Below are 25601 nucleotides of genomic sequence, written 5' to 3' on the forward strand. Positions count from 1 at the left end.
ATATTTTGGGTTTCTCAGGGAGGAGGACAGCAGGGGAAGTAAGACAAGTGGGGACAGGAATTTGCACATGAAGAGAAGAACATTAATGAATTGAATCCAAACGTAACTCTAGAATGATATAGTGCTTTAGTTTATAGCTTATTAAACTGCAAGTTCAGTCATCTTAAAAGTTTGGGGGTGGGTTGTTTGGGTTTTTTTTAATTCTTGAGGGTGGTTTTTTTTTTTTATACTAATGACCATCTCTACTTTAAACCAGTTTCAAATTAAGTTTGCCACTATTGGGAGTAGCTGAAATCCTTTTCCATTTTATTCAGTGTTATTTTTTAGAATAAGTTTTAATGTATTAGCTATTTTATTTTAAAATATTTTTAAAAATACCACAGAGCCATTTAAGTACATGTAGTAAACAGTTACTATACAATTTCCTCTGTATTTTAGAAAAAACTACAAGCATAATGATAATCTCAGCTTTATTTGGGGTGAAAACAAAGCAAAGTAAATTTCTATAAACTGAGAAAGAATACCTTTATTCTCAAATTAAGTGTGTTATTCATCTGGTTAATACCATTAAATCATGCTTTTTCTTCATAAAGTTACTTAATATTGGCAGAGCTGAAGTTCCATCTAATCAGTAAAAACAACTTTTAACAGATTAGTAACAGCTGTGCAGAAATAAGACAAAGCACATACACACATGTAACACTCACAAATGCATAAAGGTACACTGACATAATTTGGTAAGAATTCCCCCATCCATTAGAGATGTAGGCAAAATAATGGCAAAACACTGTTTGTTTACACAACATATGTTGGCATCTTAATTGCAATACGTTTTTTTCCTCTTTGTTTCCAAAGCTGCACAAACTCCCTAAAGGGTATTAAAGATCTACCAATACACATGCCTTTCCCACATTTTCATAAAGGACTGCTTTAATTGGTCGCCCATTGCAAGAGTAGTGTTCCCCTCCCTTTCTCTTTTTTGGGGGGAGAACTGTTACTGGGAAACAGCAATGCGCTTTTTAGTAACTGTATTTCTAAACAGAATTAAAGAGTGGTGCTATATTAGAAAGAATAAATGGATTGATCCTTTTTGCAGAAACTAAGAGGAAGTCACAGTTACCCTTCTCTGTTTCTGAATGGCAGAAAGCCTGATAATTGGAGTGAAGCAGCAGGAGAAAAAGTAAGGAAAACCCCTCAATGCTTTAAAAACTGGACGTTTGTTCTCATCTGTACACTTCGAGAAAACACTTCTCTCCATTTGCGACAATGCTTAGTAGGCACACATTATATCCAACAAATGAAAGTGGTAAGTTTGTGGATGTAAAATAATACCTCAGAAACCATGAAGACTCAATGGTAGCTTGTTAGCTATCATCTCTCAACAGGACTAAAACATTAAAATTAATAAAGAAGCCTTTCCTTAAGTGTTCAGGCATCATTTGGTCTTTCCTTATGCATGAGGAAATCCTCAGAGACAGGAGGGTAGCAGTTCTTAGGAATATAGAAAATAAATCTATTGGAATTAAAATTTGCAACAGCCAGGTTAAAAAATGGGTTACGTGTTGTAAAATAGGGGAACCATGAAAAATCACTGGAGCAGAGAAGCAAGAAAACACTGTCATAAGCATTAAACCATTGACTGCACAGAATTTGGTGATCAAACTGAGTGAGCCTGCAATAGGAAAAGTAAGAACTCAAGTCCAAAGCTCCAAAAGCCATGGCAGCAGCTCAGGACTCTACTAGACAAAATATTTGCAGGAATTCCATCTAACACGCCCTCTCCTCCCTTACCCATGAACTCATGAATAGAGCATTAAAGTTGTTAATTTTAAGGAATGTATACATGGCCAGGGAATGAAGGGTTTGCAGAAGGACACGTTTTCTTCTTGCACTTGTAGCTAGCATTACCATAGCCAATTCATAACTAGAAGGGACTTGTTCTGTTCCAAGTTACTTCTGGATTCATGAGACTGACAAACACCTGCCCCAACAAAAGCAGCTAACTATTAGTAGTTCATGATTTCTTTACACAGACTTGAAAGACTCTGGTGCGGAAGAAGGTTTAACCAATGAAAGTTTAGAACAGGCATTGGAAGCCTACACATGCAAGATACTAGACAAACAGAAATTCTCTTTTATACCTGGATTTAAACAGCATTTTTAAACATGAACTGACTCAAAAAAAATACCCACAAACCAAACCCCAAAACTATAATCTCTTGATATTTCACAATAATTACTTAAATTTATTCAGTTTCATGACAAGTCATCTTGTGTAACAACTGATAGGTTTTTTCTCCCACCTTGTAAAGATTCAAGAAATCATTATTTCTAAAGATTTCTGGATACTAGAAAAGATTCAAACACCTGCATTCTGCCTTCACTGTGATTTTTGTGCAGCTTTCTTGCACCGAAGTATATACAGAGCAGGTAAATAGTCTGTCAACCTGCCACAGCACAAAAAAAGAACAAGGTAGGAGTTATCACTGATTCGTTTCCTCAGTGAAAAATGATGGCCAGTCATTCATGTAAAATATAACTGGTATATCCTTATCCATCTAAGAATCATATTCATTCAAACCTGTATTTTTAAAGAAAACGCTGAAAAATATTGAATGGGTCTTTAAAGGAATATTACCTAAAGTCACCAGTTGAGATGTAATGGCTATCATGTATGTGATCTAATATTTCTGAATACTAATACACTACACAATAAGAAAGTTGTTCTTTGATCTTGCTTGTATTATTTGTAACTCCTTTGAGTTACAAGTATATACCATCCCCTTCAGAATAGTACAATTAGTGAGACAAATCCATTCACATTATGATTTTAGGCATGGCAAACACCACCTCCTTGTCTTACAAAAAAGCGCCACACTCAGACTAAGTCTTTAGGCTTAGAACTAAACCTGAAAAATAATATCAGGGAAAGTTAGCTTGATGTGTGTTATTTAACTCTGAAGTGGTGTAGTTTATAAACTGAAAACACATTTAGGTTAAAAGCATCACAAAAAAATAATTTTAATCCATTTTGCATCAAAGCGGTTATTCAGCTATTTTGCGCGTCAGCAGCTTGACATTTTTTCTCTGCTATTTGTAATGATCTGTCAACATAGAAGCTACATAGCCATGGATTCCAAATCTGAGGAGACACTACTCCATTAGAAACCACTCTTTTTTGCTTCCAGAAAACGAAGGCAGGGCCAACATCATTTGTACCAATTTAACTCAAAAATGGCAAAAGCATACAAACACTGGAGATGTTTTGCTAAAATAGTATTTTTCTGAATTTTTATTAATCATATGTTTTTATTCATGAAATTATATGGTATAAAAAATTGCTTTAAAGAGACATGATGAACCGATTTCTCTGTCAGGTTCCTTTACTTACAGTGAAGAACGCTTTTAAAAGAACTACTGCATGAATCTTTACTATTCATTAAATTAAAACATTCATTAATACTACAAAATTCCAAGAAGGTCAAACCTACTTAGAAATATGTAGGTTCAAAAAGGTTCCTAACATTTAAACTGCCATTCAATAAATTACTTTCCACTAAGAACATCTATATTTCAAAATGGATCAGGCAGCTTTAGTAGCAAATTGAAAATGCACTCTAGTTGATGAGAGCTTCCCCTTGCAGTATAATGCTGAACAACCAACACACCGTGCACCTGCTATTAGTATGGGTGAAGTTACCCACTGTCCCAGGCTTTAATATGAGTTGAGGGGTGGGTGTGTGCATTTGTTTTTAAACAGGAATTGTTTGATGTGTAATTGCTGGGCACAGCGTGCAAATTCAAAGCAAAATGAATTCTATTAACAAAGGAACAGGTTTCACTTCTCAAGTGATTGGAGCAGGATAAACTAGACTAGCTAAAATAAACTAAACCAGAAGAATTTTTATTTATGACAACACCTGTCAATTTATGAAGTTGAGAAGTGTTCTGCAAGTTATCTACCTAGAGTTGAAAATTAAACACCAAGAATTAACACCACTATATGACAACAGTGAAATCAGCAGGAGAACTTCATTCATCATTTTAAGTATTTCCTTTTGTTTTTCTTCTGCACAGGGAGAAGAGAAAGCTATTTTCCACCCAAGGTTCAAGAGGTTTTAATAAATACAACAATAATTCCAGCCTTGCCTGAATTAACTACTTGGCAATAATCAAAATGTTGCAATGCATGGCTAATTCAGCTCCCATCCATTTCTATGTTGGAAAAAAAAAGACAGAGGTGAAAAGGAAGGAAAAAATTTCTGAAGAAAATTCTGAAAACATTCTATTTCTAAAACCACATTAGAAAACCAGAAAGGATTATTCTTGTATGTCTGCTAAATTACTACTCTTCTATTTATGGACTGAAACTTCATGACATCAACTTTGTGGGTTGAGTTAGAGGCTACAGTGGAACATGTGCTAAATGCCAACAGCAATAACTTGGCTACTAGATTAAAAGTTTCAGAGATCCTTTTGAAATATGACCCAGCACTAATCAACAATATATTTCTGTTAAATACATCCAGCAAATACAAGTAACCAACTTAAAAATCCAAATTATGCAGAGAACCAATAGGGAAATAGAAACACTACCTGAAAGAAAAGCCAATTTTTTCTTCAGAATGGGTAATATTACTGAAGCTTCCATTCTACTGCAGATAATTTTCACAGCTCTGAAACACAAGACGTTTAAATTGTCAAGCATGGGAAATCAATTATATGTCACTAGAATGAGCACTGACCAAAACACTTTTGTACTCTTCTGAAGGAAGCACAGAACACTGTAACTGAAATCCAAAGTATTGTAAAAGCCAAAGAAAAAAAACATTATCATATGCATTTTTCCATGTAAACATTTAATTAAGGAGTTCTTCCTCCTCATAAAAAAAAAAAAAAAATAAATCAAAGCAGCTTCTCAACCAAGGACATTGATATAAAAGTCTTATTTCCTAACCCCATTAAACTACTATTAATTTACAAGTAGATCATTTGTTTGCTCAGTCATTCAGAGATAAAATGAGTTTATATAAAATTACATTTTTGCATAGTGTATTTCATATTACCAGAAATATAAAAATTAAATACATTATGCTGCATGGATGTCAGGACACTGCCATTACCCTGCCAATAGAAGGTCTTCAATTAAAGAAAAACATCCAAGAGCTAGAGTAAGTATGTCTAACCTATAGCTGGAAATGCTTCTGCTCCTGTTGGCTCCAAATCCCTTCTCACCTTCATCCCATTGTTACTGCATTATGAACTGCAATTCACTATGATTAAGTCTTTGTGTTTCACTGACAAATCAACAGAATTCTTGAACTGCAACCTCCTCTTCCTGCCTACACAAAAGTAGCAACTGGCATATGCTTGTATGTCTGAGTTCATACTTGCACAAATCAATCCATATAGTAAAAAACCCTTAAATCTTCACAGAGATACAAAATTCAAGATATGTGCCAGTATCCAGTCAAAACAGATTTTAAAAATAAAATTCTTAAATTACAGGCAAAGGACTTCAGACTACAACCTGGAATCACCCATCTGGATACTTCAGCATTCCTGCACACAGATTATTTTTTTTTCCTGGGGGGGAGGGGGAATTAATTGAATCAAAACTATAAATGATCCAGGAGAAAGAAAGAAAAGAAAAAAAAAACCAAACCCAAAAAACCTCCAGAGAGCCTGAGGTAAAACAGAATAGTTATTCCTCCTCTTGTTAAAACAATGAGCTTTATTACAAACAAGCAGCAGAATAATTATTTTTATTATGAAACAGAAATGACATTTTAACAACTTTTTACTGTTCCTCCCTGTTCCAATGCATAATGTCTCACAATGTCCATTCCCATTCCTTATCCCTAGATCTCCATATTTAAGTGCCATTTTCATCAATTACATGAAATATGCATTTCCCATATTATAGAAGGAAACAAACACGTTTCAGTTCTTTCCGGAAACTGAGTCCCAAGACAGCTTGCACTTTCAACAGTTACTCATATAAGCATCCTTTTAAAACCTCCTGTATGCTTCAGACAAAAATTTGTAGGTTTGTTGACTCAGTCATTTTTGTCTCTCAAACACAACAATCAAACCACCCTGTGTAAACTAGTTAAGTTCAGCAGTATTGTTTTTTTCTTTTCTTACCTGGTGATGATTTTTCCCTCTCCTCCCCAAGCTGTATTTCAAAATTATTACAAATGGCTCTTTATCATCACCAATGAAGAAAGTCCAGACCTACACACAAACTTTATTATCTTCATACTTTCACATGCAAACTAAAGTTTGCATCAACTTAATGACTCTAGGAAGCATGTTTCTTGCTGTTGTGAAAAGACCAATTTATTTAATATGAAAGCACTGCCTGGCTTTCTGCCACAGTAGTGGTACTGTCCATGGATCAGAATAGTTCTTTTGTTCAGTATTTCCTGGAACCAAAGGAAGGATTCTGTTCATTCAGAGTGGAGGGAGGTGAGTCACAACAATTAGAACCAATTGCTGATAATTTCAAACACCTAGCTTTTGTTCTAGAAACTCATGCAATTCTCTTTTGTGACAGCTTTGATGTGGTCCATCTAGAAGAAAACTCTCACCAGGGCAGATTGTCAGAACATACCAGAAAAAAAAAAAAAAAAACCCTTCAGGTTTAAAAATAAGGTTTAACATCCTTCTATATCTTTAACACTCCAGAGAATCTCAGGATGAATTAAACTAAATGCCTTTTTTAATACCAGAAAGTTAAACATTTCCAAGAGAGCTGGTGTCTGCTTTCCAGTGGGAGCTATCAAAGGTGTTTTAAAAAGGTACACTGCTAAAAAGCAGATATAAGTATATTTAGACCTACAAATAAATGTAAAGCCTTTTTAACCTGTTCAGAGGAAGGCAAAATGACAGGCTCTTAAACTGACCATCAAGCTCTCAATTTAGAATGAGGAAATATGTGTTGCTCAATGCTGTACCACTGTTTAGCTGAAACAAACACATCAAGTGCCTATTCACCAATAAAAAAAGGCATTTGGACTCATTAAGTAGAAAAAAGCTACAGAAGAAACAACATCACTGAGAGAACAGATTTCACTTGAGGAAACTGGGATACTTCAATAAACTGCATTTTATCATTTCTAAAGCAAGAGACATAACTTATCTGCTCAAATTTTATACAGATATGAACCAAGTTAAACCTGTTTGCTGAATTTCAGAAAAACTTCTGAGCATGCCCACCTGCAATCTACTTTGCCAATTAAAATACCATATGCCAACTTGTAAACCTTCTGTCTACAGGAAACGTTAAAATAAAAAAACCCTATACTGAAGAACCTCACTAACTTCTTTTGAACGACCTGGGCTTTCAGGTTTTTAAATCAATGCAGCAGTGTTAGTCTGCAACAACGTATTCATTCCTTTGCAGGTTTCCACAGAAAATTGGTAAAATTCAGTTCACATAATATTTGTATTTAAAACCTAAATATTTGAAAGGTGTTCCAGTTAAATAGAAAACTCTCCCAATCCTCCTACCAAGCAGAAACCAATACTAGTTGAGAAAATTCTCTTAAATACAAACTTAAATGAAATAGATATACATTAGGGGGAGGACAGAAGGCTAAGGAGACAGCAAACAAATAGTAAAAAAAAAAATAGATTTACAGAACAAATAAAAATGCAAACAATATTTCAGGCTGCACTTAATGTGACATCAAATCATGACATGGTAGGCTGCATCTTCTATCATTTCTAGGTTCTGGAAAGACTATAAATTACACTGTTTTAGTCAATACAGTTTAAAATTCAAGAAGTTGTTTCAAAAAACAAAAACAAACAAAAAGCCACCAAATTCACATACAATAAGAATTATGTAATTCAGCGTAAAAGTGCTTAATTTCTCATGAATAAGAGTATCACTTGCATTTTCTGCTACACATCTTCAGTCCCATCTAATAATAAATTTAAATAAGAACCAATGTCCAGACGCTGTTTAATACCATTTTAAAAGTCTGTTAAAGAGAAAGGGCAGAGGGTGAAGCTGACAGACTCACATTGACTAGATGACTGAAGTAAGATGTTACAGAGAAGCTGCCCTACAAATAACAGGTGTTTTCTTTTTGTCAAAATTAATTCAGACTCCATGAGAATACTAACACGTCTACTCAAATTCATTAGACCTGTAACATTTAATACCCTCAGTACACATTACAAGGTTTTTAAATGGGTTGGTCTGTTCATGAGCATCTACTGCACGTTTCAAAGAACGAGTACTTTCTTCATTCCCTCATCATGTACCAAGGAAGAGAACGTAGCTGGTCTGTTAAACACAGGACTAAAAGTCAGGAAAAAAAATAATCTGGTTTCTATCCCTTGTTCTGCTTAGAAATATACATATGGCTTTCAGCAAGTCATTTATCTCTTTTAGTCTTCATTCAGTCCCTCCATCTAATTCCCTTTTTTACAAGACCACTGTGATGTTTAATTCATTAACGTTTTTGAAGACTTGAGAGATTAGAAGGAACTCCACAGATCTGCCTATAAATATCCAAGCAGCAGATGGGCAGCTACATTCAAAACTGTAGCAGCTTGCAAGTCTAGGCACAAACAATAGCACAAATAACAACAGACATTCTGAAGGGGGGGGGGGGGGGAGAGAGAAAAGCCTCCATCATATAAAATAAAAAAAAAAGAATTTCATTCTGAAGTCAACTTCTGAATTGCAGAGCTTCAAAATTAACAGCTTCAGTCCCTGAAGGCAGCATACAAGTTTTTTTCAGATGCTACCTTCAACCCACAAAGCATTACCCCACACTCTCCCTAGATCAGCTTAAAAAAAGTTCATCTGTCCCACACAGAAATAAAATCCATTTGCAAAAGACAGAGGGAAAGCTGAATATCAGAATTACGTATGCAGATGATTATTTCATCTTCCTTTAAAGCTACATTAAAGATGTCATCTCTCCCACAGCCAAGCGGCACAAAGACAGAACACAAACGAAGGTGTCCCCAGGGCTGATACCCCAGGGTAATTTGAGAAGCACGCCAAATCTGCCCAAAAAGTAAAAAAAGGCTGCAAGCATTCATTAGTTAATGCTGTCTTCAATTAAAGACCACATGGAACTGGGTTGCTCAGCTGGACAGTTTCAAAATAACGATAAAACCTGACAGATGAACAACAGGTTAAGGTAATCAGATACAGTGTTTGATTTTTACTCTTTAACATATTATGAGCATTACTGATAAATTTTTACCCTTGGAGCCTTTTAAGGCCTCAGAAAAAGGTAACTACGTATTTAGGGAAGATCAAATCAAGGTTTTATTTTTCTTTTTCAACCACTCTGTTCTTTTTGACTATCTGTAAAAGCTATTCATAAAAACAGGCATACTGAAGTTTTATATTATGCCCAATTTTCAAGTTGTACACAAACACTCCTGATTTTCCATTATGTGTTAATTCACACTAAAGAATTAAGAAAGTAAAAGCCATAGACTCAGTAGTTTTCATCAGTCATGTAAGCTTGTTTAATTTTAAAGCAAAATGCAATCATACAATGTTGGTTCCATTACACATGCACAATTAGTACTTTAACTCAGCAACTTGTGAAAGCAGATTAGAATAGACAGATTGAGTAAGTAGTCTATTTTTGGTTAAACTTAGGCTTAACAATTTGCTAGGCCATGATCTAAAACCACATTGCCATAGCAATGCCAAATTCAAGCTTGGAAAAACTCTTTTTCTTCTGCCCCATTTTTACTGAGTTTCAAGTGTTACCTTGTACACTTCGTCTTCTAACTATAGCTAATCATAGCATTTAGAAGAGCTGTCTGTGAACTACTTCCTCTATTTAACCCATCTTCCATATTCGTTTCCCACCCTTTTTCACCCCCTCAACATTCTGTGAGAAGTGAAATAAAAGATGAGTGGCAAAAAGACGTGATGAGCAATATAATCAATAGTGAACCAGCAAATGGAGAACAAGCGAATAAGAGAGGTTATGCCACGCAAGAAGAAAAAGACATTATGCTTCTAAGTTTTAACTTTGATCTCAAGTCAACTATTCATTTCACAGAACGGCAGAGCTTTTTCATCAGACTTAGCAAAAGCGTCAGAGGGACAGAAAAGAAGGAAGAGTACCGAGCACAAAAACAATGTAACTAAGGATGTGCAATAACATCTTCATGTACAGCTGTGAAACACCATACTGACACCTCAGCCTTTTCATACAAGAAGGGCAAGCACAGGATGCTGTGCGGCAATTAGTACTCTCTGAAAGAATAGCACTTTGGATTCAAAGGCCATTTCCACAGACAGCAATCTTGCTTCAGCCCCAAGGAACACATGCAGAAGTTCATAATGGTGCTACAACATGACATATAGAATGATAGCTTGCTGAAGTTTTCTACCCTTTCCAGCCTCAGGCCAAGCAAAATACACATGGTATATGTTAAATTACAGCAGTTCTCAGGCTTCTTCAATCTAGAATAGTACAGAAAATAAGTCACAGGTTTTGGATGCAACTCCACATTTCCTTTTCTGCCACATTTCCAGAGAGAGACCCCGTGTTTACCTTCCTGCAGAATCCTACAGCTTGCCCTTGTAGGATGTTACCACAGGCAGCAGAGGAGGCTGATCTACCTTACACCCTCTCTTGCAACAGGCAGCCAAAACAGCAGAAATTGCAGTAATCTGGTATAGTCCCAATTCACTTCACAGCATCAAGTGACCACAGAATGGACAAATGATGTAATTTGGGAGGTTGCTTTTTCCACCATTTTCTACACAGCAATAGGTCAATTGAAATGCTATGTTACAAGTACAGCACAGATATTTTATTTTCTTTCTCATCACACCTCCCTAAGACCCATAAAAAAAATAAACCTCATGTTTAGCTCTTAAAATTTCACGTAGAGATCATGTGGAAAGAAGACAGAAATCACACAGACTGTAAATTCTCCCACAGAAATAGTTATTGAGTCACAGGACGGGAGGAAGAAAAACAACCAATCAATAGTAAAATAAAACATCATACTCTTCTTCTACTTCTCTATATTAAAAAAAAAAAAAAAAAAAACAAAACAAAACACCACACACCAAAAAAAAGCAAACAAGTCACAAAATCTTGCAAGAATGAGCTGGGGGAAATGAGTACCTTATCACCAGTTCTTCAAGGAACTGTCCAAAAGCAGTCTGTGATGAAAGATCACAGAGAGCTTTCATGCCTTCAATACTTCATAGAACTGGCTAAGACAATGGGAGGAACGAGATTGGACAATTCAAGCCATAAGCAGCCAAAGACAAACAGCTGCACTGATGAGCGCAACTGTTGGCAGTCTGGAACAAATGAAAAATAACTTTCCTCTGGGGTGCAAGATTAGAACTTCTTGTTCCTTTTATAACAATTATATAAGAAAATCTACAACTTCATAACAATACACATACTTGGCATAAGTGCATGTGGCTCAGGCCCACAGGAATCACTTCTCAGCTCAGTATAGTGACACCACAAGAGAAAGGAAACAAAAAGAAATGCTGTTCTAAACCAAAAGCCATCAAGAATGGCAGTGGCAGGGGGTAGGAAAGAGCAAGGAACTGTTTGAGAAGAGAGTAGAGCTGGCTGCATGGACGTAAGTGTAGCAGACAAAAGCAGTCATCCTTTTTAGGCAGAGAAAACTGACACAAAACAAGAATAAAATACATGAGAGGCTAATAAAATGACTGTTTATAAATCTCTAAAACTTTGGGGTTGATACCTGACAAAAAAGTTCCCAGCTTAAAAGTAAGATTTTGTGTGGACCTCGAAACATCCTGAACAATTTCCTCTGTATTTAAAAAATAAAATAAAAAATTACAGCAGTGGCTTCCACCCCCACTGCACAACACACAAGGTAGACAGAATGATGATAATAGTAAGAAAACCTTCATCAGAAGTAAGTGATTTGAGAACTTTGCTAATCTTAACCTAACATGAAATTACAAGAGATTAAAATATGCCAGATCTGGTACATAAATACCTTGTTCATTCACATTTTTAAGTTTCAAAATTTTTCAGAATTACACAAACTTATTGCTCTTCAAAATAAAAACAATTATATGCTGTCCTTGAATTACTATGTGCAAGGGAAGTAAATCTTTAACTTGCACAGATGTCTCCAGTCTTTGTACTCATGTTAAAAATTCTGAACATTTCAGCTGCAAACCACAAGTTAAATAGGCCACAGCAACCACCTGCAGTAACCACAGCATATCTCTCTCTCTCCCATCCTCTCAAAATAAAACATGTAGCATTCCACTATCATAAATAAACGGCCACATGCTTCAGAGAACATAAAATCAAGCTCTCTTGACCTGCTACCTGGAACACCTCTCATAGATGTAACACACATTTTCCATTGATACTGTTTCCTAGGGCCAAATTAGAATGTAACATGGAAGAAGGAGCAAACAGTATGCTAGCAGAGAGACAGAAAACAGACAACCCGCATTGAGGGTGTACTGATTAGAAAAAAAACATTGCTTTTACCAACAACAAAAAGTAGAGAAGCCATGGCACCTTTCATCTACGTATTGTGTGTACATCCTGACCCTTCCCCTCAGAAAGGGCCATTTATTTTCTCAAGTGCAGCTGTACACACCATTTAGTGACCAAAAAATTAACATCAAATCCATCATCTTATTCTTCCACCACCTTTTTCTTTTCTTGGCCTTGTCAACATTTATCCTTCACAATACCTCTCTAAGAGCACATCTCAAATTCAACTCTGCCAACACCATAGGAGTTCAGCTTTGCTCTGAATTCTCATGTGCCTACTACATCTATCTCTCTTGAATCATTGATTCTGTAAAGCCCTAAGTCATACCTTCATCTCCTCTTAACTATTGCAATTTCCTTCTTAATGGGTTCTTTATGTCCCAGCGTTCCAAACTTCAGCTTGTCCAAAATGCAGCAGCTCATCTTCTCACCTAGAAACAGGAAAACAACACTCCATATTGATTTTCACTTGCTTCCTTGTCAAGTTTAGAGTCTGCTGTATGGATATCCTCACTTCAAAAATCTCTCGTTCTCATTTAGTCTAAAGAGTACAAAGCTTTGCCAGTGCATTTTTCTGCTTGCTCACTCAAGGTGCTCAAGTCTCTCATTTCTCTTCTGCACACAAGCTTACCAACCCCATCAGAACAGCAACAATCTACCACAATGCTTTTAAAACTTCTTTCCTTGGTCTCACCCACAACCACAGCTCCCTCTTTAAATCAGAATTCACATTATCTCCAGTCACATACCTAAACACTCTCTAATACATTTGCAAACACTGCTCTCTGTGGGAGACATCGACACTACGTAAGACACTAACACAAGCCACAGATTTTATAGTGCCTAAGCCAAACTATGTAGCATAACTTTAGTATCAGAACCTTTCTGTTATAGCACCTTTTAAAGATTTTAAAAGTCACAAGACAAAACCAAAGTAGGTAAGTTGAAGAAGGCATGCCTAAATAAGGTTGCACAAAACTAATTTCAAAGGTATTGTTCTATGCAGCATATTCATCAGTATCAAATCTTCATAACAACCAAATATATTGCATGAAAATTTTAAAGATCTTATATTTGGAAGAAATTGATCTTACTTACCATTGGTACTGGAATGCAATGCTGTCTGTTAGGGATACAAGTTTGAGCTCCGGATCCTGGATTCTATAAATTCAAATGAAAAAAGTATTGACCATATTTTTACATGTTAATACCCACTCTAAAACTTTATTTCCTCGGAGGTTAAACACAAGGATTTATTACAAAGCTGCATGATACGGGAGTTAACATCTCCATTCCATATTCACAAATACTTGTAAACCAGGCATTTGAGTTGAGTGGGATAGCAGTAATCCCGTATTTTCCACCAAAACATATGGTTGACATCAACATTGTTTATAATTAGCAGGCAATGCTCCTGAGGCAGCACCGGAAGCAGTGGAAGAGTAACAAGAACCAGAATCCTTGCAGTATGCTTTCAGTCAGAGGTCACCTAAAGAGTTTTAGGATAAATCAAAAATAGTGTTGGTATTTTTTGTGAAAAGAGGAAGAAAGTATTCCTACAAACTAAGTTCATCACTGCTATAAAATTTAGAGAGGCAAATTATAACTTGAATTAAAAAATGTAAATAGTCCCTATTTGTATTAGAAGATAAAGAATTAAGAGATGTGTCAAATGTAAAACCTCAGCAAATGCTTTGAAACTTGAATGAAACCTTGTAACTGATCAAATCCCACTCACCAACAAATCCCAAAACCTCAGAATTAAGTCTATAATGTATTACAGGCAAAGCCAAGATGCTAAACACATTTCATAGGTTTTACAGTTACTCAGATGCAGCAGTTATTACAGTCATCTCTCTCACAACAAATTTTAAATTTAAAAAAAAAACACTTCCATCACCAGAAGTTTTTGTAGTCAGGCAAACAAACTAGCAAATCCTCTAAAAGATGGAGAGAAGGCAAGAGTACACCCCTACAGATCAGGGACAAGAATATCAATAGCAAGTGCTCAAGACAGCTTAAATAGATACGTGATAGAAATCCTGCAACATCATTTCTTACCCCTGCAAGACCCTAGACCTTGCCTGCTTTATTAGAAGCTACCTACTGAAGACGTTCTGTATTTCCACAACCACTCATAGTCATTGGGGAATAAAGGTGCTCCTCTTCATACTCTATTCTTAAGGTCCCTTGACAGTTACGTAGCCCTGTATTCAAGTTCACCATCAATGTATCTAGTCTCTTCCAGAAGCAGCTCCAGTTCCCCTCCCTACTACCACTCCCAAGCAGCAGCCAACTGAAACCGAGCTAACTTCACACAACTGCTCTATTTTGCTGCTGGAAAATAACAAAAATCTAGGTACATCTCCCCTGCTTACATAAGCTTTACTGAGAAATGTGATTCCATAGACAAATTAAAATTATAGCCTGCAACTCCAGGAGACAACATGGCAGTGATTCTTGTGATAAATTTAAAAATACGTAAATGCTATTAACTTTTGTTTCTAGGAAAACTGATGTTACAGGTCATCTAAACTCCAAATAAAATATCATCTATTAGCATACTACTTTACAAAAAACAGTTGACTGAGGTGATTTTACAGGATTCTTCAAAAGCAGCAATCTATGATGTAAGGAATTATGCAAAATCCTAAAATCCATCACTAAAAAACCACTGTAGTTGCTCCTAGTTCTGGTGGGCTTTTTTTGTTTTGCTTCAGGGTTTTTTTTCCCCCTGACAGAGCAAAGCATGATCAGCACCTTACCAGTAAGCAGTAGGCCTCTGACCAAGCTTCAGTTCTAATTCCATGGTCCACCTTCCCCCTTTTCTCCTCCTTAAGTTTCTGCTTGGTATAGACAATGGGACTAGGGCTATAAAAACTCATATTCATAAATGAGAACCCTTACTAGCACAGAAGTTAATCACCATCACCGTTCCTATAATGTAATAACTATTCATTATTTACTATATGCTGGATCTTAGCAGATGTCACAGAATGGGGAAAGGGGGGAGGGAGGGTGAAACCAGTGCTTCCTCATCACAGTGAATTTTAGTGCATGAACAAAGTCAACATCCAATCATTTGGACAATGCAGACACTGCAATATAAGAACGCTGAGACCCAGTATTTCCTTTGGGATGAAGATGAAAGAACTAATAAAAGCATCCACTAATATCCATCCATATAAGCCTCACCAATTTTGCTCATTAAAATAAATCACAAAGACTCACAAAACAAAGAACCATTCTCCACTAATTGACTCCACTCTGGCTTCCACACACTCGTTCAAATTCTTTAAGAAAAGAGTGCTGCAACGCATCCCCGTCGTACCACTGCCTGGCTGAAAGGCTGTGCATGGGTAACACGGGATGCTGCGGGCACTGGGGAAGGCAGGACTGCGAGACAATGGACCTGTCAAAACCCGAAGACACGGCAACCACGGCCGCCAGCAGCCACCGCCTCGGCAGTGACCCAGCCCGCCGGGCCGCGCTCCCCGGGGCCGCGGCAACCGCACGGCCGGGATCGCCCACCCGCCCGGGCCGCTCCGACCCGCCGCGACACACCGGGGAAAGCCCCCTGCGAGGCCCAGCCAGCCCCGGCCCCAAGCCCCCTCCCTCCTTCCCCAGCCTGCCGCGGCACCCGCGGGGCGGCCCGGCGGGAGGCGGCTGTGGCCCTCCCGCGCCCGCCGCCCGCACAAAGCAGGCCCCGCCACCGGCGGCCACTCAAGAGCCCCCCCCCCCGCCTCCGCGGCCACGTATGTAGCGGCAGCACGAACAATACCCCAACCTGTTGCGTGGGTTCTCCTGGGCTGCACCGACCTGCCGTGCCCCCGGCCAGCGGGACACACCGCGGGGCAGCGAAACGGGGGCGGGCGGGGGGGTTTAATGTGGAGGAGGCGAGCTCCGCAGCCAGCCGCCAGGCACCCCGTTAGCCCGCCCACCGTCCGCGGCGATGCAGAGCCGGTCAGGAGGCCGGCCGCGGGAGGGCTACCCTGGCGTAAGGCCGGGCCACCGCCGCCCCCCGAGAAGCAACCGCTGCCCGGCGGAGCGAGGCGCCCCACAGCTCCAGCGCCGCCGCCCGGGGAACAAAGCGCGGCCAGGCCGCAGGGCCTGCGCTGCGCCCGGGGCCGTCCCTCCGCAGGGCTGGGGCGAAGGAAGCGCCTCTCCAGACGCGGCTACTCACCCGGCTGCGGCGCTCCGGGTGCCCGGGCTGGGAGGACGCCGGCGGCGGAGCGGGTGGACGCGGGGCGGAGCCTGGACCCGCCCGCTCCGGCCAGGCTGCGGCGGCTGCTCTCGGCCGCCTCGCACCGCCTCGCTGGCCCGGCGGCAGCCCCCGGGAACGGGAACGGGGGCGGCTCCGGCCCCTCCCCCGTCGGCAAGGAGACGGCGAGCACCGCGCGCTGCCGGCACCACCCCCGCTCCGCCGCCCGCGCCCCAGCGCCCCCCCCCCAGCCGTGCGGGGCGCGGAGCCGCGGTACCGGCGGCCCTCCCGCGGAGCCGCCGCGGCAGCTGCGCGGGACGCGGCCGGGCCGAGAGACGGCGACGCGCGGCCCCACCCCGGAGGAGACAATGTGCCGCCGCCGCCCCGCTAGGGGGTGCCGAGCGCTGCGCCCCGCAGGCCGCGGCCCCGCCAGGCACCGTCCGGGCGGGCCCTTTCCCGCTGCGGCCCCTTTCCCGGTGCCCCGGCCTCCTGTCAGCAGCGAGGGGCCGTTGTAGGTACCCGACGAGGACAGGCTGCAGCCCGACTGCCGGCGGGTTGCTCCAGCGCCAGCAGCAGCAGGCGTGCTTTACAGTTTGGAGATACGTGAGCGTGTGCGGAATGCAAGTCACATCGATCGCAGGTGAAAACAGGTCGCTGAAAGCGCTTCAGGCAGGTGCCAGTGTCCACCTGTGGCCCTTCAGTAATGACAAGGCAAACGCGTGTTTTGCTTCCCCCAGAGTGCAGCTAATAACCCATCATCAGGCCAGGCTCCTGGATAAACATCCTGAAACTCTGTCATGCCAAGTCTAAAATAAAATAAGCAAAAATCTGGAAAGAAACGCTGTGAAGAAAGCCAGCCAGGACACTTGTCTTGCTCTCAGTGTAACTGCCCTAGGTCAAGTTGCTGTCAGTCTTAAATCTCCTGTGGAATACATCATTTTCAGGCTACGTAATGGCTCTTAAAAAAAAAAAATATCAGGTTCTGCAAACTCTATCTTGACAGTAATTTTGCTCTTGTTATTTGCAGAGTGACTGAATTACCATTTACTGTATCGCATTCCAAATAATAAAAGCTGCCTCACAGAAGCTGGAACTGCTGGGGTTCTCCCCTCAAAACACAGTTTGCAAAACCACCACTGTTTGCCCCCTTTCCTGGTGGCTGCCAGTCAACATCTAACACAGCCATTGCCCTCAGCATTGCCATCGGAGCGTGCTTGTGCTACTGACCTCATCCCTGGCCTCTGCTGACTCAGAAAGCTGTCCCTCTCTCAGCAACGCAACCTGTTGGACACACAAGAGCTAAAGGTAAACAATTGTCATTAAAATTTTCAGAGGAGGCCTGTCAGCCTCAGGAACATACCTTTTCAAAAATAACCTTTCCTAACAACCCCTAGAGATAAACAGAGGTAAGTGAACCTTGGCAGCTTCCAACAAAAGTAGTTGCTGCAGAGAGCCATATAAATAATTTTGTAATTTACTAAATAAGGAAAAAATTAACAATATTTTTAAGTGTGTGCACTACTGGGTTAAGAATGCGCCATATACAACTTTTAGATCACTCTTTACATTTATGCTTACTTATTGCCTACCTGTGGTCAGAAAGTAAGACAATAGAAGCTTTTGCTATTCATCAACATTTACCTAAGATCCCATGGGCGGTAGGAGGAGAGAGGGGAGGAGAAATTTGCACCATAAGGATATAGACCCAACTTCTCCATCTCCATTTTCCTGTTATTACTGGAATCTCTTCTCTATGACTGAACGAGGCTTCTCCTGCACAGAGGATAGCAGAACTCTTGCAGTGGCTTCCAACGCTGTAAAGCAGAGCAACCTGAAAGTCGCTCTTGTTTGTACTCTGGCTGGAGCTATGCTAGTTTGGTATCAGGATGCTGTAATAGGTTTTTTGACTTTCCTTTTCCGTGTATACTCTGCTGAGTAGTTTGCCAGGACAGAACCTGAGATTATTAATTTCCTTTTGAGGTCATACCGACAGCTCAGAGTTGCAGTTAATTGCCTTTGCCATACAAACTGCCAGTAGGAAGGAATCACAGTACATTTTTGTATCAAGGATCCATTTGATTAAAACAGGCCTTAATATATGCTATTATTCTCCAGCAGCTATGCCAGATTTACTCAAATACGAATAAAAGTAAATAGGCTGAAAACATCCTGAGCTTTGGGCACTGTGCTGTGTGCTGAGACAACAGAGCCTTTGTTACAGGCAGAGCAGTGCTCACACAATAGAGTTACTGCTTCCAGCCTCAGTTGCTGAACTTCCAGAAAAAATCAGCCTTCAGAGAAAAACAAACCAACCACCCCCACACTTCTAGTAGAAACCAGTTCCTCACCATGACACTAGTCCCAGGTGCCACCAGGCGTGACAGTGGCCATGCTGTGCAGCACCTCATGGGTCTGCTGCACCCCTTTGCTTTTGTTCCACTTGCTGCTGGGCACAGCCTCGCACCAGGCAGGCTGAAACCCCTCCACCTGGAGCAATTTACTCTGCTGCTTGCTTGTTATTTGCTTCCATGTCTCCATGCAACAGATAAGACAATTGTTTTTACCTGTAACACAAAAAAGGATGTGAGTAGTTAAATTAGTATAACCTAGCACTATTCAGTGTAAGTGGCTAGAGATGTAACTGGCAGACCACTGCAATTCATAAATGGTATATACAGTAAATAAGTAAGTAACTTGTGGGATTAGTGTAGGCAGGCACTGTTGAATTATAAATAAAAATTGTAGACTTCTTTGTGTGTGGAGCTTTATGATCATAACAAGATGGTATCGTCGTATTCATGGGTAAGCAGCAGAGACATCTACTACTTTAAAGCCTTATGTATTTGTCATACAGCCCGATTCATGTTGGCAAAACAGTGGGAAAAGTCCCTTCTATCTCGATAAACAGTATCAGGAGGTTTGGGAAGTGGAAGTGACAGAAAAATACAAGCATTCACTGTACATTCAAAACATCACAGAAACAAAAAGATCTGCTCCAATACTACCTATGTGAACTACCATTCACTGGCTTCTGAAGGTAGCCACATTCACCTGCTATTAGTATAAAAATTTGAAATGTCCTTTTAAACATATAATTTTTAATCCTGAACTGACGAGTGATTGTTTCTTCTGAAACAGTTAGCACAAAGCCTAAAATTGTGCTCTTAATAGAATCTGAAACTGAAGTCCTAAATAGCCCAAACCTGTGAGACTGCATTTACTGATTAGCAGAAGCTGAAAGCTTGGCACTCTGCATAGGCAGCACCTAGCAGGTTTTGAAGAATCTAAGTTTTATTATATTTGTACTTATCAAAGGGTACAAAAAACAATCTTTTATATAACTATCTCATGTTGGCAATAATTTTGATGTTCTTCAGTTAAATTATTAAAAAAGAAGATGAAAGTTTGTTGTGTAAAGGTCTTTGCATGAGCGACATCTGTAATGAGAGACAGCAATGTAAATCTTCAAGATTCTGAAGAAACTGTGTGTGTGTCTGTGTGTTTTCTGTTTTTTCTTCTTAGTGTTCAGGCAGAAACAATAAATGTTCTCTTCACTAAGATCTTCTTACTGTTCAGGTAGGAACAATAAAACATACCCTGATCTCATCGTATCTTTCCAAGATAGAGGCTGTTGTGTTGTATGTCCTGCAGCAAACTCTGCAGCGACTTTTATTACTTTGTTTAATTACTTCTTATTTTCTATAAAATACAGTCATGATAACTTGTCCTTTCCTTCCTACTGAGGAAATAAGCACTTTCTTATAAAAATAAAATAGAAACCTAAAAGTCTTCATTGCCTGAGTAGCTACCTGAGAAATGTTTAATGGGAAGCAAAGCTATCTGTCGTCAGTATCTTGCTGCCCAGGTTTCCTAAAGAACTAACATAGTTTCATCACAAATTTATTTCATCTTGTGAAGGAGAAATGGGTTATGGCTGACAGTAGACCCCAAACCTTCAAAACACGGGGGAATGGCTTCCTTTCTACACAGGAAATTGGTCCACAGGGTCTGGCCTGAGTCTCCTGTGCCACAACAAGGCTATGGCTCTCGATCCCATCTCTGTAGCTTCGGTCAGTAGGCACATGACAGCAGGATGGAGATGGGCATGTCTCAGGTCACATTTGTGGCTGCAGGGGAAGGAGATGAGAACCAATTTACCTGTCATATTAGGTGCTTGTGCTGTACCACTGAGCAGGTTTGGTGGGATGTCTACAGCATACTCTCTTGCCTGATGGCTCTATCTGATCAGGGATTACTGCTGTGCTGCTTGCTGAAGAAAAGCAACAACTGTACTTACCATAATAGTTATCACAGGAGGCGTAACAGCTCTGAAAAAAACATGACTCTGAAATGCTAACTATAGACATAACAGAGAGAGTGCTGATAGTCAGTGACATTTTGAGTGACTGCTACAAAGCACCTAATGTTCTGCTGGAACCATATTTGCAGCTTCGTGCTGCTTTCTTCTGCTTGCACCAAAAAAGAAAACTAGGGATTTTTCTAATGAGACTTGATTACTTACTCTCTCCCTGAAACTTGCTTACTCTTTGGCCATGGGTTTATTAGCATTAGCCTGTAGAAGAAGCTACATTCGATACCACCACCATTTTTACTTACATTAGATTTAAATTTTATTTCCAGCTTCAGAATGAACAGCAAAAACGAGATTAGACGGTAATGTATGTCAGTGATCAAGTGAGTGTCCTGTACTGTAGCTGTTACTTCGTGTGGGCTTAGGAAAGGGGAAGGCAAAGATGGCTTTACACTTTTTGTGTGCATTCTGATTCTAGATTCTAGTGCAGTTCTGACCAGGAGGTATTAATGAGCATGTTCTTGAGAAAAAACTTCTGTAGTTTTCTTTTGGGGGTCAGAAGGGGGATTATTTGGAAAGAGAATAAGTTGAAAGGAGTTTCCCAATATGTTTTCTGTACGTCTAAATAGCAAATCTTTCCATGATAACAAGAACTGGTCGGTTATGGATTTTAAATATATGCTCTGTATATGTTCCTCTTTGTACGGCTTGGATTTCTAACTTTGCAAACAGCAGCTGGCTTCCAGGGTATATACTAACACTAATCACAATCATTGTTAGCAACAGTGAATTGAAAGAGGGTAAGAAATATGAGCTATTTTTAGAGGCAATAAGCCAGAGCTCTTCACTCTCAGAGAAAAGCCATTTTTAGGAGTAAGTGGCTGAGCTGTTTAAAATTCATCACTGTGTTTGCTAGTCTATGGACAGCCTTAAAGACTCCTGACTTTGTAGTTTATTATGTTTATTAAGCATTTAGGAGCTTTAAATTGTAACCTTTGGTGTGAAAGACTGCTTATTTTATAGAAAATCAGTGTTAGTCAGTGTTCAGTTACTCAGTGTTCAGTGTTCACCCTGCATGTCAGAAATCCTGTTCAAGAAAGAGAGAATGTCATGGCTAAATACCCAACTATTTTACCAAAGAAAGGAAATACATCTCCAATGATAACTAAAAAGTAAAATACATTTTGGAATATGTGGAGGCAATTTCTCATTGCTTCATCAAAACTTGTATACAAATTTTATTTTAATGCATTTTGAAAGAGCAGTCTTGAATATAAGTAATTGTATTTATCCTTTACTAAATATTTCTGAAATTTTAGTCAGAATGGCCAGGATTTTCAAACATATCCAAAAACCCTAGGAGCCTAATCATGGGATGTGTTTATAATCCACATAGGTGTTTTAAAATCCCACTCACTGGTCCTTGTTTTGTTTTTGTTTTCCATAGTTCACAAGTAGTTTGTGATATCACTTTTCTGCACACATACATCAGAAGTCACAGGAAATTAGGCTGCAACACTGATCTTATTCATGGAGGTCACACACAAATAAGGTGTTAAAGTCATTCACGCCACCTTGAGAATAAGGTAATACTGAAATGGAATATGAAAAATACTATCTAATCCAAAGTGCTGATAATTTTCCAGTCTGAGGCAAGGCTTGAGTTTTTTGTTTTTACAGTATTTGGTGTTATACAACAAGTGAAATTTGAATGTAACTGCTGAGTACTAAATTAGGTACTTGGCACTTTATCTTCTAGTACATGAACATAATTTCAGAACAGCTCATACTGAGAGACAGGAAAAATAGGGCAGACGAACAAAATCACACAACAATTTTTACTTAATAAGGTAATACTGAAAAAACTTTCATAAAAACAAATATTGTTGAAGAATGTTATCATGCACTGAGTTACTATATGTAACAACATTTACAAACCATGAAAATTTATATGTCTAAATGTTAAAAAGAAAGGTAACAGTCCTTCCCTTACAAATTCATGGCAAAATTTACTTCAGCAAATGATCCTTTCTAAGGAAAAGATCACTCAATAATAACTCAATGTACTATGAATCGAACTTTTCAGTACTACAAACTATAATGAAACTTACCGGATGCGCATAGAACAAAGGAAAGGAATTTCAGGGAGCGCAGTCAGAGGCAGCTCAAGCACACATGTGCAACTCCACTTTTGGGGCACGGCAGGTAGAGAAAATATTTCTGTACTTACATTAAGTAAGAAATTTAAAATTAGTCATTTTGTGTACAAGCTGATTTCTTATACTGTAACAAATATGATGAGTACCTTATTGCTTCAATAGTATCTTTCTTGCAATGGTAATAAAGGTGTTTTAAATCTACTTCAATTTTCAGCATTAAGAGCCAAAGTTTAGTTCTTTCTTAATATTTAACTGGTTTAGCTTCCAAGAGGCAGGAGCTGGATGGACTCTTTCCTGCAGTGCAGCTGACTCGCAACTATCATGACAGCCTGTCTATACTTACCCATCAAATCTGGCCCGTTGATCTGTGTGGTTTGCAGAACCTTTTGCGGTGAGCTATTCAAGTTACTGTGTTTCTTGTCAAACTCTACAGAAAAGGAACAGCTAGTTGCACCATCATTTGTTTGCATCTTTCAGCAAAACTGTGGTGGTTCTATTCCTTTACAGGCTTTGCAAAATTTTGTTTTGAGCTGGAGGAGGAAGCAGAATTTGTACCTAATGAAATGGCCATCTGGAGCTAGCACTTTTCAAGTTCTGTGCTTCTTCAGTGGATGTATTGCTTGCTAACAGTTTGATACTATTACTGACTTTCATTGCTTATTTCAACATAGGCTCACATTTCAGGATTTTTGAAACGTTTGGTTTAACTGAATCAGTGGTATATTTGGAATGTCGACATACTTGGAACAACATAACAAATGCAGAGCTGTGAGATTGTTTTGCTTAAGTGTTTTGCAAGGACTCTGCAAGTTTCACAGGATTTTATGAAATAATTGGTTTTCATTCATTCTTCTCCTAAACCCTTTTTCATAACTGACTGTGACCATCTTTCAAACTTTAACCATAAGTAAAACGTGTATCCTCTAGCTCTAAGCAGTGACTGGAACAAGACTACTGTTTGCCTTTTTCTTCTAAAAAGAAGTATTTTGCTTATAATTTGCTGCCCTGTATTTATAAATGCCTGTATGATAAGAATCTGGAATAAAATTGAGGAAAAAACCTTACAGAAAGTTAGAATTCTCAGGACTAGCAAGAAACATTTGAGTTTTCAGTATCTTGACATTGCAGCAAATTGTCCTACTGAACCTCGCTGCTTAAAATTCATGAGCACGCTAAGTGCGTGTAGTTGGAAGCAGCATGCTTTTAAACCTTCTTTAAAATAAACAGGCCTCATCTGTTTTCATTGGCTTCTGTGCCATCTAGGCCATCTATTACTCCTCCACAGAAACATGTCCTTATGCCTGTCAGTTGTTGTCACCTGTGCTAGTGCCAACTCTTCTCCTATAGCTTCCTGAGCATCCTCACTAGCTCAAGTGAAGCCCTTTTCTGAACTCCACACTTGCTGGCCTGGTTAGTGCCTAGGGTTTACCACTTCAGTGTCATGCCGTAAGGGGACTAAGGAGCCTTCTCAGCTTTGCTTTCAGCTAACAGTAGGAACTTTGTTACGCATTTCTCTGTTTTGGTTTCCTCCCTGCTCTAAACATGTTTTGGGGTTAGCTCAGAATTCCCTCACTGCACCCATACTGCCTGTCTAACCATGCCTCTGTCACCTGGAAGATGTCACCTGTCTCTCCATCCTCCCACCTACCAGCAGGTTCTCCTTCATGGCTAGTCATCTCAGGCCAGAGTTTGATAAGCCCTAAGTTCATTTGCACCTGCCCCTTTCGCCACTGCCTTTTCACTGTGCATTTTAATTTGTGTGGCTACACAGTGAGCCACGCTGGAGAACTAAGATCAAAACCAGATTCTCTCCCTCCCTGCAAAGTTGGTTCAGCCAGCACTTCCACCAAAGGAAGTATTCATCAAACTCTGCCTTGAGTTAAAAAGTAAATCCTTCCTGTTAAGTCACACATGCCGTTCTCTCAGAGTACTCAGTCAGTATTTTGTGCATTTCCTCATATCAATCCTTGACTTCACTAGTGCTCTGTTTAAAACATTTTGCTGCTGTCCAACAAATGTGACTAGCCAGGGTTCTAAGTTGCTGCTGTGCCATTTTTCAAGTGTCTTCCACTTGAGTGCAACCAGCAAAGTTCAGGGGCCCTCCAGTTCTTGAAGGTGTGTCAACCTCTGGCAACATACGGCATGTTATACATATGCTGTGTTATTTAGTTACACAGAATTTTTTTGAGATCAGCCACAATCTGGAAGTTGCACAGAGATTCCCCAGGCAATTATCCATGACTTCTTCCTTTGTTCTTTTATATTTTCAACCCTGTGTAAGAAATTAAACCATTTTTGATAGAATGGGAAGAAAAGCCTTTTCATAATTCTTGTTCCTGTCCTGCTAAGCCTCATCAGTATAATTAGTGCTCATGTATTTGTAATTCAAAGTGACTACTCATGTATATGAAGTTGCT

At 39.6% G+C, this 25601-nt stretch overlaps 1 protein-coding gene across 4 annotated transcripts in view; it reads right to left on the bottom strand.

Annotated features, from left to right (window-relative positions):
- Positions 1 to 16898, bottom strand: part of SESTD1 (SEC14 and spectrin domain containing 1) — a 55902-nt gene extending 39004 nt beyond the window's left edge. Inside the window, exons 1-4 of one of the 4 annotated variants that reach the window (XM_037397614.1) lie at positions 16696 to 16898; positions 13611 to 13673; positions 12841 to 12943; positions 4597 to 4676 (exon numbers count right to left, since the gene is read on the bottom strand). In XM_037397614.1, the coding sequence (XP_037253511.1) occupies positions 4597 to 4651 (55 nt within the window). In that variant the 5' untranslated portion in view covers positions 4652 to 4676; positions 12841 to 12943; positions 13611 to 13673; positions 16696 to 16898. Of the gene's footprint in view, positions 1 to 4596; positions 4677 to 12840; positions 12944 to 13610; positions 13674 to 16299; positions 16664 to 16695 lie in introns of those variants that run through there. The other 3 variants (XM_037397611.1, XM_037397612.1, XM_037397613.1) reach the window with 3 other exon arrangements.
- Between the last annotated feature and the right edge of the window lie 8703 nt (positions 16899 to 25601).

Source organism: Falco rusticolus, chromosome 8 (assembly GCF_015220075.1).
Source record: "Falco rusticolus isolate bFalRus1 chromosome 8, bFalRus1.pri, whole genome shotgun sequence".
Lineage (NCBI taxonomy): Eukaryota > Metazoa > Chordata > Aves > Falconiformes > Falconidae > Falco > Falco rusticolus.